The sequence below is a fragment of the Bombus vosnesenskii genome, unplaced genomic scaffold (assembly GCF_011952255.1).
Source record: "Bombus vosnesenskii isolate JDL3184/JDL3185 unplaced genomic scaffold, Bvos_JDL3184-5_v1.1 scf7180000016278, whole genome shotgun sequence".
Lineage (NCBI taxonomy): Eukaryota > Metazoa > Arthropoda > Insecta > Hymenoptera > Apidae > Bombus > Bombus vosnesenskii.
The window spans coordinates 236,449-255,101 of NW_022884347.1; the positions used below are offsets into that span (position 1 = coordinate 236,449).

General features: G+C 37.1%; 1 protein-coding gene and 1 long non-coding RNA gene across 5 annotated transcripts in view; one reads left to right on the plus strand and one right to left on the minus strand.

Annotated features, from left to right (window-relative positions):
* Positions 1-12,311, plus strand: part of LOC117242761 — a 66,804-nt gene extending 54,493 nt beyond the window's left edge. For all 3 annotated transcript variants that reach the window (XM_033509679.1, XM_033509680.1, XM_033509681.1), the window contains exons 3-7: positions 1,734-1,905; positions 9,625-9,686; positions 9,913-10,045; positions 10,286-10,394; positions 12,041-12,311. In XM_033509679.1, coding sequence (XP_033365570.1) covers positions 1,734-1,905; positions 9,625-9,686; positions 9,913-10,045; positions 10,286-10,394; positions 12,041-12,139 — 575 coding nt within the window. In that variant the 3' untranslated portion in view covers positions 12,140-12,311. The remainder of the gene's footprint in view (positions 1-1,733; positions 1,906-9,624; positions 9,687-9,912; positions 10,046-10,285; positions 10,395-12,040) is intronic.
* LOC117242762 lies at positions 1,904-3,023 on the minus strand. Of its 2 annotated transcripts, none has more exons than XR_004495333.1 (3): positions 2,689-3,023; positions 2,063-2,325; positions 1,904-1,968 (listed from the first exon to the last, which is right to left on the minus strand). It is a non-coding gene; the product is annotated as an uncharacterized LOC117242762 (long non-coding RNA). The 2 variants fall into 2 exon arrangements; XR_004495332.1 differs by having other exon boundaries at positions 2,769-3,022.
* Positions 12,312-18,653: the final 6,342 nt, after the last annotated feature.

Sequence of the window (18,653 nt, forward strand, 5' to 3'; positions counted from 1 at the left end):
GTTCGACGTATTGCAAAATTATAACAGGTGACAGATAGAGCGAGGCTCGCATGGCCGGATGCAACGTGCGCTGCGGTTCTGCGTAAGAACGTCGATGTTGCTGCGAAGCTCGTGGCTCCTGGCGCGTCTCTCTTATTACCCGGCGGCCAAGTTTCACGTGGCGTGCGCGAATATTTTCTAACTTTCGAATTGTTCGATGGTATGGCAGATTAATGCGCCGAGTATCGAGTGCCTGACGTTCCATTCGATCCTCCTTGTCCGTAAGGTGGCATCGTGTCTCCTGTAAAAAGCATATACGATCCATTAGCTATGGAAAATGCGACAAAATGGAATATTTCAAATTTTTAAACCTCAGAGGGCGAGCAATCTTTCTGCTAGATTAATCGAAATGAAAAACTTGCGAGATACTTCCGATGGTTGAGGCGAAACTTTCGACTAAATATCGGGATAATCAGGTTATCCTAACACTTTGACTGCCACGCCGAAATCACACGTTTCGCAGAGGGCGCCACGGGAGTATTTTTATTATTCAAAGCATATAATGGCGCAATAATAGTAAATTGATGACGCAAGACAACATTCTTCCCCAATGGACCGTTTATCTTATTGGTGGTCACAGGTGGCGCCTTGGTAATAGTTAATAGCGACATATTATAACAAGACTTCGCTTATTTCAACAAACCATTCGCTTTCGTTGTTTCGTCGCAAGCAAAACGTGCAGAATATATTGTTAAAACGTGCAGAAGATATTAGTAAACAGTATTTGCTCATTCTGTATATAATAGTAAAGTATGTGCACACTTCTAATTTCAATTATATGATTATTTAATCATATAATTTACAATTATTTACAATTACAATTATTTATTTACAATTATCATCATTTACAATTATTTAGCATTTACAATTATTTTCTAAGGTGTGTTTATAATAATATTCGTAGATTTGTTCTCTCATTTTTTTTTTTTATTGATGTCCCAATAAAAATGCTTAATCGTTCAATATGGGCACTTTTTATTTCAAAGTATCTTCTATTTACCGGTTATATTGAAAATGCCCCAACTGTAAATTTTCATTCAATTTTTGCAATTGTAAAAAGTCGAACCAACGACCACACAGTGGCGGCGTCGCAGGAGAAACCGTGGTGGGTCATATATGACCCAAGTGGCAGTCAAAGTGCTAATTACGACTTAATGATACTGATAGGAATCGGTAACGTGACAAAAGAAGATGCCGATGGAGGATAACAGAATGGGAAGAAGGTTTTCCAGTTTAGCTTTTACGAGGCACAAGGAGGGAGGAGACGATCACTTAGACCGGCTCTAAAATACCGGACCACCCTTTGTGTTTGCCAAACCTGGAAGCCGAAGGAATTTCTAAAGCGGCTATTCGACAATTCGTCTCTCCCTTGTGCCCAATAATGGGATAAACGATGGTTGGCTTTTGGTCGTTACACAACTTAATCGTGCAAATTTGCCGCCAACATGTTCTCAGCTTTCTGGCTGTGCTTTCATTCGTCCGCCATCGTGATTTCCTCAATGGACAATGGCTGCTTTGAAAAGGCGACCTTTTTTACAGTAAATTTCACAGTATATTTCGATGGAATCGGCGTGGAAATATTTTTAGTGAAAGTAATTTAGCAGAGACGTTTGAAGTGACTGAAACAAGAAACTTGAGAAGGTATGCGCTGGTGATTCTATGGATGATTAATTTTGAATGATTTCTGTTGACAGACGCCTGTTCATCGCGGTCGACGCCGAAACCACGGCCACCGACGCCGACGCCTCGACCGAACATCACATTCCACATGTACACGTGTCCACCGGATTATGCGGAATGGTACTGCTTGAACGGTGCCACATGTTTCACTGTCAAAATCGTCGATTCCCTCCTTTACAATTGTCTGTAAGTACGCCGCTGGTTCATTTCTCTTCCTTCATTTTTATCAGAGAACAATTTTGCATTTCACTGAAAAAAATAAAATAGTCAAATTCGAGGATGATATCCTTCTGGGGTTAGCTATCCACATGTTATTTAGCAATTAAGATAGAAAAATATTTACCAAATTGTAAAGTGCATATTAAATAATAAAAAAGAGAAAAACTTTTGCACTTGTTCTGCAAGACGGTAGGAGTTCAAAGTATTGGATTAGCAAATTAAGTGATTGCGGGTTTTGTCGTTAGATAGTAATGACAAAACCCGCAATCACTTAGTTGCCAACCTAATATATGAATCGCTTAATTCTCCTCCTAATAAATTGAGGTTAGGAGTTCTACTGTGCTTAAGCGACTATTGCTATTTATTGGTGTAAATATTGACAAAATGCTGAAAAAATTGTAAAAATATAGGATTGCACGTAATATGTAAAAAAAGATATAAAATTGTGAAATGTAATTTAGGTTTCATTTGTTAAAATATGAGATTGCATAAAGGTCAACAGTCCATTCATAATTCCGCGTTAATTTACTAATTGAGATACTGTGTCGATATTACTATAGTGCTTCAAAGAACACGAAGTAGTATAAAAGAACAATTGCAAGATCTTTTTCCTACAATTGCAATTAACGATACAAATTATCGCACGCTTTTGTTCGGCTTGCAAATTAAGTGATTGCGGATTTTGTCAATACCACCTAACGATAAAATGCGCAATCATTTAGTTGCCAAGCCAATACCATACCAACAGACCTTTCACAATCGAATCCGCTATTAACCTTCTGTACAACATTCTACAAGACCTTTCCGAAGGAACCACACACGATCTTCACCTCGAAATGTAATCGTGATGAAAGACCACACGCGCATGAGAATGCAGCCGCAGCATTCTGCGAACGAGACTTAGTTTAATGGCAGATATTCGAATCACCGTTTCATTCGATTCGCATGCTTTTCGTATCCGATAGAACAGCCGTTAACCGATTATTACGTATCGTATCTGTCGACTATAGCGCCGTGGTTACCGTTCATTTTACAAATCTACCGTAAACTATGACAATGGCAGGTTACGTTGCAGATTCGAACGCCGTCTATCCCATCGAGCCTTAATTTATACTTTGTTTAACGCGATCGTAGTCCGCCTGGGAAAACGTTACTTCATAGAATATAAAGAAAACACATAGCGTTTCGTTTGCAGCACCGTTTAGCGTCGTTTTCGCTGATAACCATCGATCGTCCATTCCTGTAATCAACGTTACCTAGTTTCAGGTATTTCTGCGTGCCTGTCCCGAGATTGCTTACGTTTAAAGTAACTACTCGGGATGATTTACGACCGTGTAACACAGTGACCATTTGCGTCTACTTTTCCCCGATTAGCCTGTTCCCAGTATATCCTTTCGAAGCTTTCTATAAACGACATAGAAATTCACTTTGCCAACGCTCGATCAAGATTTCTTCGACTTATCGATCGGTTTGCAAACAATCCGCCTTGTGTAGCCGAGTTGGAAACCGACGTCCCATTTACCGGAGGGTCTCGTGGAACGATCGCTTTCCAAGAGGAAGCAGAACTATCTCACGGTGGAATGATTGCGACACGGCCGTATCACGCGTGGAATTTCAGCCGCGAAGACGCTTTGGAATATTACGTAATCAGGCACACCCTTAGTAAATAGCAGCCACTTGGAATGATCGTCGAAAATACGGTCGAACGCCATGGTTCCTCGCCATTAAATCTATCGATTATCGAAAGAGAATCTGCTGCGAAAGAAACAAAAAAAATTCAACGTTGATTCCTAATTCCGCGATGTAAATCTTAAACATTGTTGCCGACCACGAGTAAACTCGTGATGCGCTTTTTTTCCGTATCAGTGCGCTGTTGGAGATGATGCAGCGCAATTATTGGTCAGCATATCTCAAGCTGTGTCTCTTGTTTATAAGACCAGTCAAGTTGAGTCCTTTGTTGTAAAAAAAAAATGTCAACGATGACGGAACCTACCAATGAAGAATCTTTCAATGAATTATACGCGGATGTTTGTCTGAGTGATTGTGAATCAGATTGTGGTGACTTGGAAAATGATACTGCATCAGAAGATAGCGAATCTGATATTAGGTCACCAAAATATCATTAAACCTACGTGCATATTACAATGCAATTAGCACTTTTTCCGATAAACTGCACCTTGCTCGATGCATATAAAATGTACTGTACCTATCTGCCAGAAAATAAAACAAGATACAACAAATTTCTACTGCAATTAGCTAGAGAATGGAAAACTATGGATTCCAAAGAACGCAGCATTGCACCTGACACTTCTCGAATTTCTAAAACAGCTCCTTGTTATAATGATGCACCCTTCAGGCTTTCCGGACAACTAAGAGACCACGTGTCAGATAAAATAGTCGCTGGCAGAAAAACAAATCCGACTAGAGCGTGTAGAGTGCGCTGTTCAAAAGGAGAACACAGCGAAACTAGATATATTTGCAAAAGCTGTTGTGTACCATTACACGTAGGAGATTGTTACACTGTTTATCATAGAAGAAAGAAATATTCAAAGTTGAATAATAAATCAAATTTATTAAAGTTTATTTATATTACTTTACTTGCACGAATTACGAAATAATAGCCGGTGACAATGTGTTAAAAGTTCCAATTTGATTACCGACTCGACACGATTACATCTGCATTACCTTGGTTTACACCTGTGGCGCCACTGACAATAGATGCGCAACTTATTTCACAGCAATTTCAAAAATTCTTTGCAACGAGATTCCCTGAGGCGACTAGCACCAATTCCCAGAATCTCGAAATGTTCTGGACGAATGCCCGACCACGCGTATACTTTCGAATGAAAGGAATCATCGGATCCCCGTGAACATTACACGGCAACCGACTTTTTTCTCGCTCACGCACACCCTCCAGGTTTGAGAATCGCATTGACATCAGCATGGCTGGAACAATTGCAACGGAACCGAAATGGGAAAAGGTGGAAAAAAGGATCACCGCGTTCTTCTTTCGCCATCGTCGACGTTAATCCCTGGTTACGTGCCGATGACACGTACCAAGGAATTCCTGTGGAAATCCTATGGAATGCCATCAATCGTACGAATCGACTCCTTTCTTTGTGGCCATTGCGATGGTCATAAACCGACACGTTCTTTAACAGATCTCTTTTCTCTTGGCCCTCGAATAGACCGCCCGGTTTGAAAGTTTTGCCGCCGATCGATTCCTGTGAAAACTAGCAAAATAGTCCATCGGTTAATGGCCCGTTTTTTTTTTAGACAAGTTAAGGTTACACGAGCGATAGTTTGGCATAGAATCTTTTAGAAGATGTATTTGCTAAACGACAAGCACAGAGATACGTATGAAAGAACATCATTTATCCTGAATTATTTTTTAAATATATAAAATATTGATTTCATTTTACATATGTCCAGTTCTTATAATTTTCCTGTCCTTGCCTTACAATCTTCCTAATAAAAGATCATTTTCATATTTAATCGATATTCCGATAATGAAGATTCTATCGTGTCAAATAACCTCACTTTTGCACTTGTACTTTATCAGCCTTGGAATGTCAGTGTCATTCTATAGAAAACTTGCTCAATTTGAAAGTTTCGTTGCCGACCGATTCCTGTGAAAGCTAGCAAAATAGTCCATCGGGTAATAGCCTGTTTTTAGACAAGTTAAGCTTGCACCTGCAATAGTTTGGCATAGAATATATTAGAGGATTTGTTTGTTAAACGACAAATACAAAGATGATCGAATTACTTTGTTTTCCTACGAAAGAACATCATTTATCTAGAATTATTTTATAAATATATATTGACATTTTATCGACCGATAGCTGATTAATCGGTTTTTTGTCGCCGACGCTTACCGACCGATAGCCTACTAATAGGTTTTTTTGTCACCGACGTTTACCGACCGATAGTCTATTAATCGGCTTTTTGTCGTCGACGCTTACTGACCGATAGCCGATTAATCGGTTTTTTTCCGCCGATGCTTACCGACCGATTGCCTATTAATCGGCTTTTTGTCGCCAACAATCTTTCTCATTATTTGAGTAGTATTTATTATTTGGTACTAAAGTACCTTGCTCAGTTGCGTCAGTTGCGTTGCTTTGTAAGCTCGCACAGTTTTATACCAATTTGAAAAACTTATCGTTCGCGATGAACGAAAAAAATGGTATTGGCGAATCTAAACCGAAACGAAGCCAGCGCCAGGGAGAATCTGCGTCTGAGCTGCCGGTCGGACGTGCGTATGCTATTGAGCCGCTAGCGGTCGGTAAAGTGTTAATATTGATTTCATTTTACACATTTCCATCTCTTATAATTTTCTGTCTATGCTTTACAATCTTCCTAATAAAGGGCCATTTTCATATTTAACCCTTTGCACTGCTATGTCGAGTGTGGCTCGATATCAGTTTTTAACTCAGCAGCTCCTTTGTCGAGTCCCACTCGACATTCTTTCATGTCCACCTTCTTTTAAGAAACGTGCGAAAGGAAAGCAGGATTGCATGCTGGAAATTGTTTCAAGATATATCATACACTTACAAATTAGAAAATACAACAATAGTGTGAAGAAAACTAGTATTTAAGGTCTTTCTTCTCTTATTTTCTAGTTAAAGTAAATTTTAAATAAAACACTTAAAAGTTAAAAAGAAATTGAAATAAAATTTCCAGTGCAAAAGGTTAATCGGTATTCCGTTAATGAAGATTCTACCGTGTCAAATAACCTCACTTTTGCAGTGTATTTTATCAGCCCTGGAATATCGGTGTCATTCTACAGAAAACATGCTAAATGCAAATTGCTTGCAATAAAAAGTTATTCCTAACCATGATCGAAGTATCTTCTGATAATATCAGGCTTTAATGACGAAGTTTCTAATACAAGAATAAACATTATTCATACACGCGCGCCATGAAATCGTGGACAGTATCTCAATCAGCGTTTCACCGTCCATGCACTTGGCTAACTGGCGAACTTTTTACACCGCGAATAACTCCAATTCATCAGTTTCCATGCAAACGACCGAATACATGGCGAAACGAATAAATAATCGCGTCGGAGGCCGATTGCTCTCGCGAGCATCGTACGTGCTACTTTTTCCTCGTTCGCGCTCCCATAATTTCCGCGGAACGAACAACAGGATTCCGTGAAACGGACGGAGAAAATTCCTGCGGTGGAAAGTGCTGGATAATAAACGTTTCCACTTTCTTGCCGGCATGTGCGCGCGCGTTACGAAGACGAAGAGGACATTTGCTAACGAGACCAGTGACCCGGCACTCGACGTTCCACTATTCGCTCTTGTCTCTCGATCTACGTTGATCTGTGGATCGACCAACCTACCTGACAGCTATGAAAAATATAATTCTGCGCAATTTTCTGCGCCATTTGTAACGTGTGTTAGAGATTTGTTCACGTTCAGGCGGTCACGTGTTGGCGCGTTCCAGCGCCCACTATGACGTCAAATACGAGAAACGCGGAGGAAACTACTAGATTTACGTGATCCGGACGCGCGCAAATCTCTTTTCATCGTCGACACCGGTTATAATTAAGCGCACACTTGAGAAATCTACTGGAAGGCCATTGATTAAATCGATAAGCGGTGCTCTGAAAGTAAGCCACAGTGTAAATTATTACGCCATGTAATCGCGTATACGCGATCTTGCTGCTGCATATAGCGGTTTAATTGCATTTGTGTGCACTTATTTTCGTTGTGTAAGGTGTTTAATAATAAGCGTAATATCGATGTAACTACAAGATGTAAGACTCGTAAACCGTTGCCATTGATAATAGGGCAATTCAGTTAGTCTTGCGTCTAAAGTTACAATAATCATTAATAATTACTAATGTTACAGTAATATTACTTTGATTATCTTTTTACTTTGTAAACATTGGAATATTCGATATTGCTCGATCATTACAAATTTCATATTTCAGGGCCGGCGCAAGGCAGGTTGTTGAGCGGGTTCGCCGGAACCCGGCCCCGCGGTCTACGGGAATTACTCAATTAAAAAAACACCGATTTTGATTAACTTTTTACAGAATGACGATACCATTAACAGATGCAAGACATTTTTGTAGTAGCGATGAAAATCATGAAAAGTCAGTGTCGTCATAATCTGCAAACTACTTTAGAAAAAACAAATCCAGACGCTTTCAGAGAAATGTACTTTTCAGACAAGTTAAACTACATCAATAGTTTTTTGCAAAAGTCATACAATGATTACAGATTTTCTACTTTCATTGAATCATTTGCCCCTTGAAAGCGAATTATGCATGCGAAAAAACATTGCTTGGATTTGTTTAAAAAACTGCTTATAAACAATATACAATACGTAACAGCATTTGTAAATAAATTTGTAATTGCTCGTTGTAAAATTTAAGTGTAGGATTTCAATGTGCACTCAGGGCCCGCAAAAGGTCACGCCGGCCCTGCTCTGAGAACGAGTAATTATTTATTGCGCTTGCTCGCATGAGGAAGTATCGAGGCCTTGATACGCTTCAACTTGCACGGCGAGTATCGACGTGTTACGTTATCGATGATAGACACCTCGCACAGCGAATTAGCCGCGTTTCCAGCCGAAACTATGGTAAAAGGGGGAAGGGCGGGATCTGTGTCTCTCGGTAGAAGCGACCATGTAATGTTTCGTTGCGTGGGAGTAACGGAAGCGTTGCTTAACCGTTTTAGTGGCAGCGGTTTTTAAGAATCCGTGTCGGATTGTGCCATGCAGCGGGATAGCACTCCGTTCATTTATTCGCGAGAAATGCCGATCGACGCGATCACGCTGCTCTTTTATTTTCGTTTATGCAGGCAGCTTACGATTATTCGAAAAAAGAAAAGCAATTATGACTCTGATATGACCGACGACGAGCTATTGGCTTGGTAACTAAGTGATCGCGGACTTTCTCATTTGGTGGTAATGAAGAAATCTGCAACCACTTAGTTGCCAACAGTTAAGTGCTCGGTACCGGGAAGCAAAAGAAGCGAACGCTTTGATGAAACGAAAACTATGGTAGCTGGCGTATGATCTGCGTTTATCGTGCATCGTTATCAGCGAGTGTGTCTGAAAGACTATTGTGCGTGACCAGGATCTGACGTTAATTCAACGATCACAGATCTCAATTAATCGTAAATGTTGTTCGGGTTAATCTGGATGAAACGAGCCAGCATTCGGCTAATTATTCCGCTCCAAGGGCGAATCATGATTCGGCGGTACCGTTCCATGAAATCGACCGTGAGAATCCTTTTAATTACCGGGTTATTACGAGCCTTGCGTATCGATACGTTCTAGAAACAATCGTTCCTCTCTACAGTTTTTACCTGTTCCTTATGTTCTTTTCTCTTATTTTCCTTGATCTTCCTTTTTTATTTTTTCTATCCGTCTTGATTTTGCTCCTCTCTCCTCTTTCCACACACTTCTCCTATCTCCTTTCGCGCTTTTCTGTTAATAATTAAGTGTACTAATTGGGTGGTTCGAGCCATCGCCTACCTATCTGATTAATGCCCGATACTAAAAGCGGTTCGTGCCTAAAGAGTACGTTTTATAGCTTCCTGGATTTCTTGCCGCGTTTTACGGAAGTGCCGCGTACGAACAATAAAGTACCGACGTGCGTTCTACCGCTCTTTTATCCGGCCGATGTACAACACCGTATCTAACCAGGTTCGCTTTCTTTTCTTGCAGATGCGCCAACGGTTATATCGGGCAGAGATGCGAGTTTAAGGATTTAGATGGTTCCTATTTACGTAAGTATCTGCCGTTCTCGATTCTCCTGTTGTATTCCTGGTCGCCGCGACCAGATAGTTTTATTCCATTCTAGAGTCATGCTACATAGCAAGAGCCGACTATAATGCACTGGGTACAATGTAAATTCAACGAACTGGCTTGTTCAATCTGCAACGCGTGTTACAGGCAGTCCAAAGGGACAAGAAGCTGTGTCCGGTGACTAGGAAAGTGACGTTTTTGTTACAGCTTCCCGGCAACGTGTAATGTTGGAGACAGCCAGCATCGCCGGTGGTGCCACGATAGCAGTATTCCTGGTCGTTATCATTTGCATAGCGGCTTACATCCACTGTAAGCGAAAGCAAAAGGAATTACGGTCGAGGTATGTAGTTTCCTCTTTTATCATTATGAATTTTTCTTCGTCTATTTATTTATAGCCTTCCTTTCTTATCTTCCTCTCGCCTGGAATGATGAAAGTGATAATTAAAGCAGATTGATGACTTAGACATGGTTGATATTTAGATGAATTATAAAAAAGCTAATTCTCGTTCATTTCATAAATCTTGCATGGTGGTTGATGAATGCGCAAATTTCACATTCGACGTTATTTCTGTGCCAACAGTAATTGCGTCGACACGGTGGATGGTCCTGGCCGAGATCCGGAGTTAAGGCCGTTTAGCAACCGCAGCCGCTCCCTCATGATCTTCATGACCAAGAATCCTAATAGCTCGGTAAGTGTAGCACGCGTGCACCTGTATCGATACTCCTATGATTTCGTATCTTTTCACGCTTCACATGGCCTGAGGATATCTCCTGGCATGAATTTTTCCTCAGTGAAATTTGTCTATACCCATTTTCCATAGCTCGCATATTATTATTTGCGAATCTGTATCAGGTATACTTTGGACACGATTTCTTTACAATTGCCGTGTCGTACAAAGTACCAAAGATCTGATGCTTGGGTCGTTTAATAATATTTCCATCTATAAAAATAAATTATATATATATATATTATACTATATTATGTTTTATATAATATAATTATCTATGTATTTAATTAACAGATAAATATATATATAAATATTTCACAGGATATATTTATATATAAATATATGTCTGAAGATTTAAAAATAATAATATTTTATATAAATTATTGTATATGTATAATTAGTTATATTTTAATTACTTTTTTCAATTTATTATTTAAATATATATATTTAGATGTATAAACTTCCGACATATTTATATATATATACTTAAATATAATAAAACCACTTTTTCTCAATTTTTTCAGTCTTTATGAAAATTTCCCAATTTTATCAAATTTTTTTAAAAAAATTTATCAAATTATTTAAATTTTTAAAAACTATAAAAATTAATAAATGATTAATAAAGTTATATAAAATTAAATAGTAATTTCCATTATATTTTTATTTAAAAAAAATGGAAATTACCAATATAATAATCATAATCAATATTATAATAAAATAATTAATTAATATATATATACCTATATATAATAAGTTCTATTTTTCCCAATTTTTTAACTTAATTTCCCAGTTTTTTTCAATCTTTATAAAAATATGTCAATTTTATCCAATTTCTTAAAAAAATTTATCAAATTATTTAAATTTTTAAAAACTATAAAAATTAATAAATGATTAATAAAGTTATATAAAATTAAATAGTAATTTCCATTATATTTTTATTAAAAAAAATGGAAATTACCAATATAATAATCATAATCAATATTATAATAAAATAATTAATTAATATATATATACCTATATATAATAAGTTCTATTTTTCCCAATTTTTTAACTAAATTTCCCAGTTTTTTTCAATCTTTATAAAAATTTCCCAATTTTATCAAATTTTTTTAAAAAATTTATCAAATTATTTAAATTTTTAAAAATCATAAAAATTAATAAATCATTAATAAAAGTATATAAAATTAAATAGTAATTTCCATTTTTTTACTAAAATTTTTTTACTAAAAAATGGAAATTACCAATATAATACTCATAATCAATATTATAATAAAATAATTAATTAATATATGTATACCTATATAATAGGATCTATTTTTCCCAATTTTTTAACTAAATTTCCCAGTTTTTTCAATCTTTATAAAAATTTGCCAATTTTATCAAATTTTTTAAAAAAATTTATCAAATTATTAAAATTTTAAAGACTATAAAAATTAATAAATTATTCATAAAATTTTATAAAATCAAATAACCAATATAATAATCATAATCAATGTTGCAATTAATTAATTAATATATATAAATATATAATATTACATAGAGAGAATGATTGATCAGAGAAAGTAAAAACTTGTTCGCTAAGAACCTTTCGTTTGTGGTGTTCTCAGGCGGCGATAGAGCAGACGAGAATGCCCGGATGGAACTGCCCGGAAGCGGAGTCAATGAGAATGGCGTCCATCAACGAAGGCAAGCGTTCCAATCAATGATAGAGTCAGTCCGGTGTCTAATTCCACTACACGAACCAAGGCGTCCAGCGTAGAAATCACCGACACCACGTCGACGGAAGGGAATCACTTTCACCCAGCTGCTTTCTGTCTCCGTCCATGGACTACGTTCTCGCGGTGACGTATCAGAGAGGAAGGAAGAGAGAAAAAAAAATCCATTGTGAACGTATTGCTCGACGATCGTGTGCAACTTTGAAGAGCCTAGCTTCGTCGTAATTCAATGTTTATTTGTGCCTGAATTATCCGGTCGACGAGTTTCTTGCATCGTTAAGGATCGTTTGAAGAGGAAGATCGTTTAGCTCGAGTTCGAGCGGTGCGTTTCTTCACAATGGAAGATCACGTTGGCAAGACAGCAAGAGACGATCTCCTCGTTGGCAGCTGAAAAAATCGATACGCGGACCGGGATCCTCGGGATCGATGATTCGCGCGAGATCTAGAAAAGCGTAGGATTAAAAAGGAAATACGTAGCCGGTAACTTTAAATAGCTGGACCTGAACAGCTGGAAGAACAAAGGACAAGAAAGTAGACAAGAAGGCAAGCTTAAAAATAAAGCCTCTGCTGAATAGGTGACTCTCTTAATAGAAAGAAAAAGTAGGGAAGAGAGAGAGAGAGAGAGAGAGAGGAGAAGAGAAAAGAAGCATTTAGCGCGAACGTAACGGAGAAGAAGCATAAGTAATTTGTTCCTATCGGAGATACGAGATAGTTTAGAGCAGACAATAATAACCGGAGAATAATTACATAACGTTATTAGTATCGGTTAAGATAAATGTACCAGTTAAGTTTCGACGAATAATCCTCTGCTAAGTAGAAACGTTGCTCGTCGTAGAATATATTTGCTCGATTTTAATCGAGAAAACGCGCAGAAATAAGTCCCCTCCCTCAGATTTCACTGTTTTATTTTATTCTCCTTTTCCACAAACTCCTGTTTCCTGTATGTCCGATTTCGTTCGCTTCTTTTTTCCGTATCCTCACGCAGAAATCGATCCTTCGATGCAAGTTCCATGTTCAGCACAAGTTTCTTATAAATCAATACCACTGAAACGCGGAAAATAGAACGCATTACGTATCAGAAGCGTTAGCAGATGCAAAGCATTCGAAGTTCTAAATCGTTGAATGTCAGACAATTTCTCTTCTTCTACACTGGCTGATCCAGAAGGCAAGAAATTCGAAAATTCTAACCGTTTCTGTCGTTCAGTTTTCTTTCTTTCAATGTGCCGAATCGTCACGAAAGTTATGCGTCACAGCGATAATACAACGTTGATTCGCGTGACGGGCCAAAACTCGATCCTATAAGTGTGTTTCACTGTAAAATGTTCGTTCAATACAGACGTAATTATTTATTGGAAAGTTTTCGTTAAGTATATGTATTTTTTGTCCGCACAATGCCGTACGTGTAACTTCATTTAAATTCGTAATATAATTTAAATTCGGGTGGTAGGCGTTAGCGATTGTGAACGCCTTAACATGGTGAGAAAAGAAAAGAAAACGAACTCGAGGATGGTGTCTCTGTGCGGTGTTAAAACCTAGCGAAAGGAAAGTAAGCCTCGTTGTAATATTCGTTAGATCGTCGATAAAAATCGATTGAATTCTCGAAGACGAATGCACGAGTCGCGGTGGCGTCGATAGCGATCGTGTCCATCTATCGATTAAGATCGGAATCGAGCGCGCTGCAGAGCAAATCTCTGTTTCTCGCCTCTCTTCTTGTAAATAGTAAATTATCCACATAGGGCCAGCCGATTCGTTTTCCGTTAAATTTATCCCAAGAAAGATTGGGCCGTTGTAGCGGACAAACTACAATTATGACGACGCTGGTCGACAGCGAGTTCCCATTTCTTTACGGTGACTATTGACAAATAAATTTATCGGGCAACGAGTCGGCCGGATGACAGAGTCGATTGTTCGCGCGGCGTGCTCCTCTCAATATAACCAATAGAACTATCTCCATTCTTCTTTTGAATTTTGAAAGGAGTCGAGGATTCGTTTAAAACGATCGTTGTCGAACGCTACCGCGACGCCATCTTATAAAGTTCACGAAGAAGCACGATATGTTATTTGTTTGGTCGATCATAACCTAACACCCTGCAAGGATCGATCCTGTATTCGATGATGATTTGTACATTTGTAGATACTGTGCCGTGGAGTGAAGAAGCTTCCAAACGCTTTGAAGAAACAGAAAATGAAACGTCTAGTATACTTTTGTGTAACGTGTATAAATAATGTGTCGCGCGATCATGACCCGACGACGCTTTCGTTTCTTTGCTCGGCCACGAGCCTCGTGTTTTCTCTTTCGTTATGAAGTTTCAAAGCTTGAATGACTTACAAAACGTCGTAGAGATGCAGTAAGAGCTGGTAATCTTTCTGGACAACGAAAATCGGAAAGAAGAGTCGAAAGAAAGAAACGAAGGAGAAAACCGAAGAATACGCATACGTACGTAGAATTAGAAAACGAGATAGGTTCCGAGACGAGAAACGCGTGAAGCTAGGTGGCCTAATGTGTATTTCTTTTCTTTTTTTTATTTTCTGTTACGGGCACGAATTCGAATCGTAACCGTACGCTGTAATTTATTATAAATAGTCGTAATTATCGTGAAGAAATCGTAGCGTGAGTATGGAAAAACTCTAATTTAATTATTCCCCAATCTTACTTCTCTCGTAACTTTGTACTTGGTTCCTAATTTATTCTTATATTATTTTCTTTCCTCTAATTATTAATTACCACGATTATTATTATTAACTTACTAATTTACAATCATTAGTTGCGATCATTTAATTATTCTCCTTTTATTATTATTACCGAACCACGATTAATCAATTTATTCCTAATACTACCGCGTATTATTTGGTTAACACGATATTTTTTAAGGACACGCACTTATTATTTATAAACGAACGAACGAGAGAGAGGGGGAGAGAGAGAGAGAGAGAGAGAAAAAAGTTATGTAAAAAAAGGAAAAGAACGAAGAGAAAAAGCACGCAATTTCCGACGCAAGTGCGCCTGTGAAAACCGCATAAGACTCGATAAAAAGCTTGCGTTCCGACATCGCACAGGCATTCGTTGAATATCGTAGTATCTGCGTTGTTCTTCAATCGAGAACGCCATTTTCCTACAATTCAGTCAGCCAGCACACAGGTTTCTTTCCATAAATGCAACGTAGTAAATAGAAACAGCAATCGTTGAATCAACTTCTAAACACTGTTCCACCGAATGTTCGAGTAATCGCTTCTAACGATCATGGCCGGTTCCTCGTAATTCTTCTAACTGATCGTATCGCGTTTCGAAACGCATCAACGTGCATCGTGAGAGCGATTACTCGAACCCGTCGATACCGAAAAATTGAGCAACGAATGGCAGATTGTTGAACACGTAGGACCTTTGAAACGTTTCATACGGGAACGATCGCAAGAGAAAAGATTCGTAGGTAGACTTCGATTGTCAGCTTCTAAACGTTAAAATATCGTCACGACCGAGTGATTGCTTGACCACGATCTTTCTCTTTTTTTCTTTTTAATTTACACCCTATCAGTCATCGAGGGAAAACATAAGTTTAATTTTTGTCGAGAGAAAAGATAAATAAACCAGAGAGAGAATCATCGTCGGGAGCAATGACTTGGGCTTGTGACTTAGCGATCGTTTAAGCGTAGACAGTGGTAGCATTTTAGTACATCAGACAGCGCCGTAGCCGTGTATCGCGAAGATCAAGACGAAGAAGAGAACCGAAGGGAGGGAAAGAATAGGAAAAAAACAGACACGAGAAGGTTACGTTGCATTCGGTCGGGAGAAAGAGAAAGAAACAAAGAAAGAGAAACAGCTAAACGACGCGAAGAAATTTCGGTGAATTTTTCTTTTGGGTCAGCGTGGTCAGAGAGGTCTTATCCTAGGAGAGAGACCCGACGGGGAATGGTTTGTTCCACTGACCGGTCGATCGGAATCGACTCGAGGACACTGGAATCACGAAATTCTTAGTGGAGTGCGATCATTCCGATCGATAACTGGTCAACTCTACCGTCGGCGACCGTCGCTCAGCCCGTTCGTATCCTCTTCTTTCCTTTGTTTTCTCTTGTTTGCTTCTTGCTTTTCCGTTTCCGTTTCTTCTTAATATTCTGTTTTCCTTTCTTTTTTCTTTCTGTTTTCCTTTATTTGTTTTAATTTTTAATTTCCGGACGGAAATCTTCGCGCTCAGACGACACGCGAAAGGTCTCCAAGTGAAATTTGTTTCTTTTTTTCGTGAATTGCGTGCGCTTTATGACGGCGGATGGTAGGTACCCCGTCCGACATACCAAATCCGTACTTTCTGTCGCGATATATGCTGTTCGTTGTAAATGTACCAAAGACAATGTCGATTAACTGACAAAATAAAGGTAGTTTATTTATAAAAATGTTTGAAGAAGAATGAAAAAAAAAAAAAAGAAAGAAAGAAAATGATAGAGAGAAAGGAGCGGTGTGCACGCGGATAACGCGTGTATGATCTGCTTCGAAAAAATCGAACGGTAAGAACAATGAACGAATATAACGAGGATAATATAGTTAACAAGAGTTATCTATCCAAAGGAAAAATGCTGCTAAAGTGTCATTTAGCTAGAAGAGATTGATCATTGGATTCGCAATGTTGCATCGAAACATTGTTATTATTTTTGTAAAGAAACTATGTACATGTATTAACTTAGCGTGCTCTGCGTATGGAAGCTTACGATATGTTGATTATTATTACTATTATTATTATTATTATTGCTATTATTATTTCTATTATTATTTCTATTATTATTATTATTATTATTATTATTGCTATTATTATCTATTTTTATTATTATCTATTATTATTACGATTATTATTATATTGAAAGGAATAAAAACTTGTACTCTTGTTTCCCGAAATGGTTAAGTAGTATAAATAAGCGAGATCGTACATGTTGCTGCAATCATCCTTTAAACTTTAAACACTTTCCCGCCATTCTTCACTGATTGTTCCATAGGCTGCGCCACTGTCCTTCGCGTCCCTTCCCTTACAATTAGATAATAATACGTCAGGCAAATACGTGATTATAGTTGTTTAAAAAATTCTAGAACGTTTATCCTTGTATTTAAAAGAAGGAAAAGAATTGAAGAATGACATATATATATATAATATAATATATATAAATAATATATATAAACATGACGTACTAAGTTTCACCAAAGAGAGCACAATATTTAAACCTTATTTTTCGAATTTGATCACGCAGTAGTTCCAGCGTAGATTTGATCACCGTGATACGTGTAATCTACGCATCGAAAAGTGTTATATTTAAAATATTTCGTGTTTGAATTAGTGTCTGTGTATATTAATTCAATGACAAATTGTTCAAAGAATCATTAAATTTGGAATAACATTAAGCAATTCGCGAACCTACAAATTTTTTGTGGAAACTGGTCTGATGTTTCAGCATCTATCTCACTTTAATGGCATTCTTATCTTCAATGCAATGCGTTTGTTTGGTGTCAGATATGCTATAGTGATACTACTGTAAATGTTAGTGAAATAGTGGAACAATAATGATAACAGTTGGAGTTATTAAAAGCTGAATTTGTAACATTCATACATGACTGGCAAGATGGAATTTCAAAGAAACATTAAGGCTATGCAGACCAAGAACCATCGACCTATATAAATACATATACCTTCTAATTATAATTTATTTATAAATATTCATTTGATCTAATTAATATTTCATCTTATTACATCTTTGCTAGTATCTCCTGTGTTTGAAAAATATGACATAATAAAAATTATATAATTGAAATTTACTCGATATGAAACAGCTTAAATCCTTTATCTGAATTTTAATTAAAATATTTTAAGGGAACTATCATTCGAACGACAAAATGTAGAAAATCAATTTTTTATTTCATTATGTCATAACAAAATGATTTTTTTTCTATTCTCTGATTCTACCTGTAGGTAAAATAAAAGGAAATAGAAAGTAAAGACATTTACATGAAACGTTAAGTGCAAACAAAGCTTCATTAATCAGTTTATGGAAGCATGTTTATTTCACGTACGAAATGGCTTCTTTGGCTTATCAAAATTATGTTATCAGTTGGAGTTCTCTTTCACATAGTCTTCTATATGTTACATATAATATATACATACATATTACAATACTTAAAAAAATTGTCACTTAAAGTATCATACAATTTGACAAATAAAAAAAGGGAATTTCAGAATTAGTTAAAAGAGTCAGTAATTTGTTACAATTTTAAACTATGCATGCAGAAATAACAAAGGAAACATTATTTCTGTTTTATAGGATCATAAAATGATAATAAAATGTCATAAAAAGAACTGATAATAATTGCCGTGATTAATAGAATAACACGATCTTTGATTAAAAGAAAAATTAAATAAATTCGAGATTAACGTAACCTTAATGGAAAAACCTAAATATGTTTAAGAATAATGGAAAAATTCAGAGTTTTGAATAATTTAAATTATCTTACAATAAATATCACATAATTTCC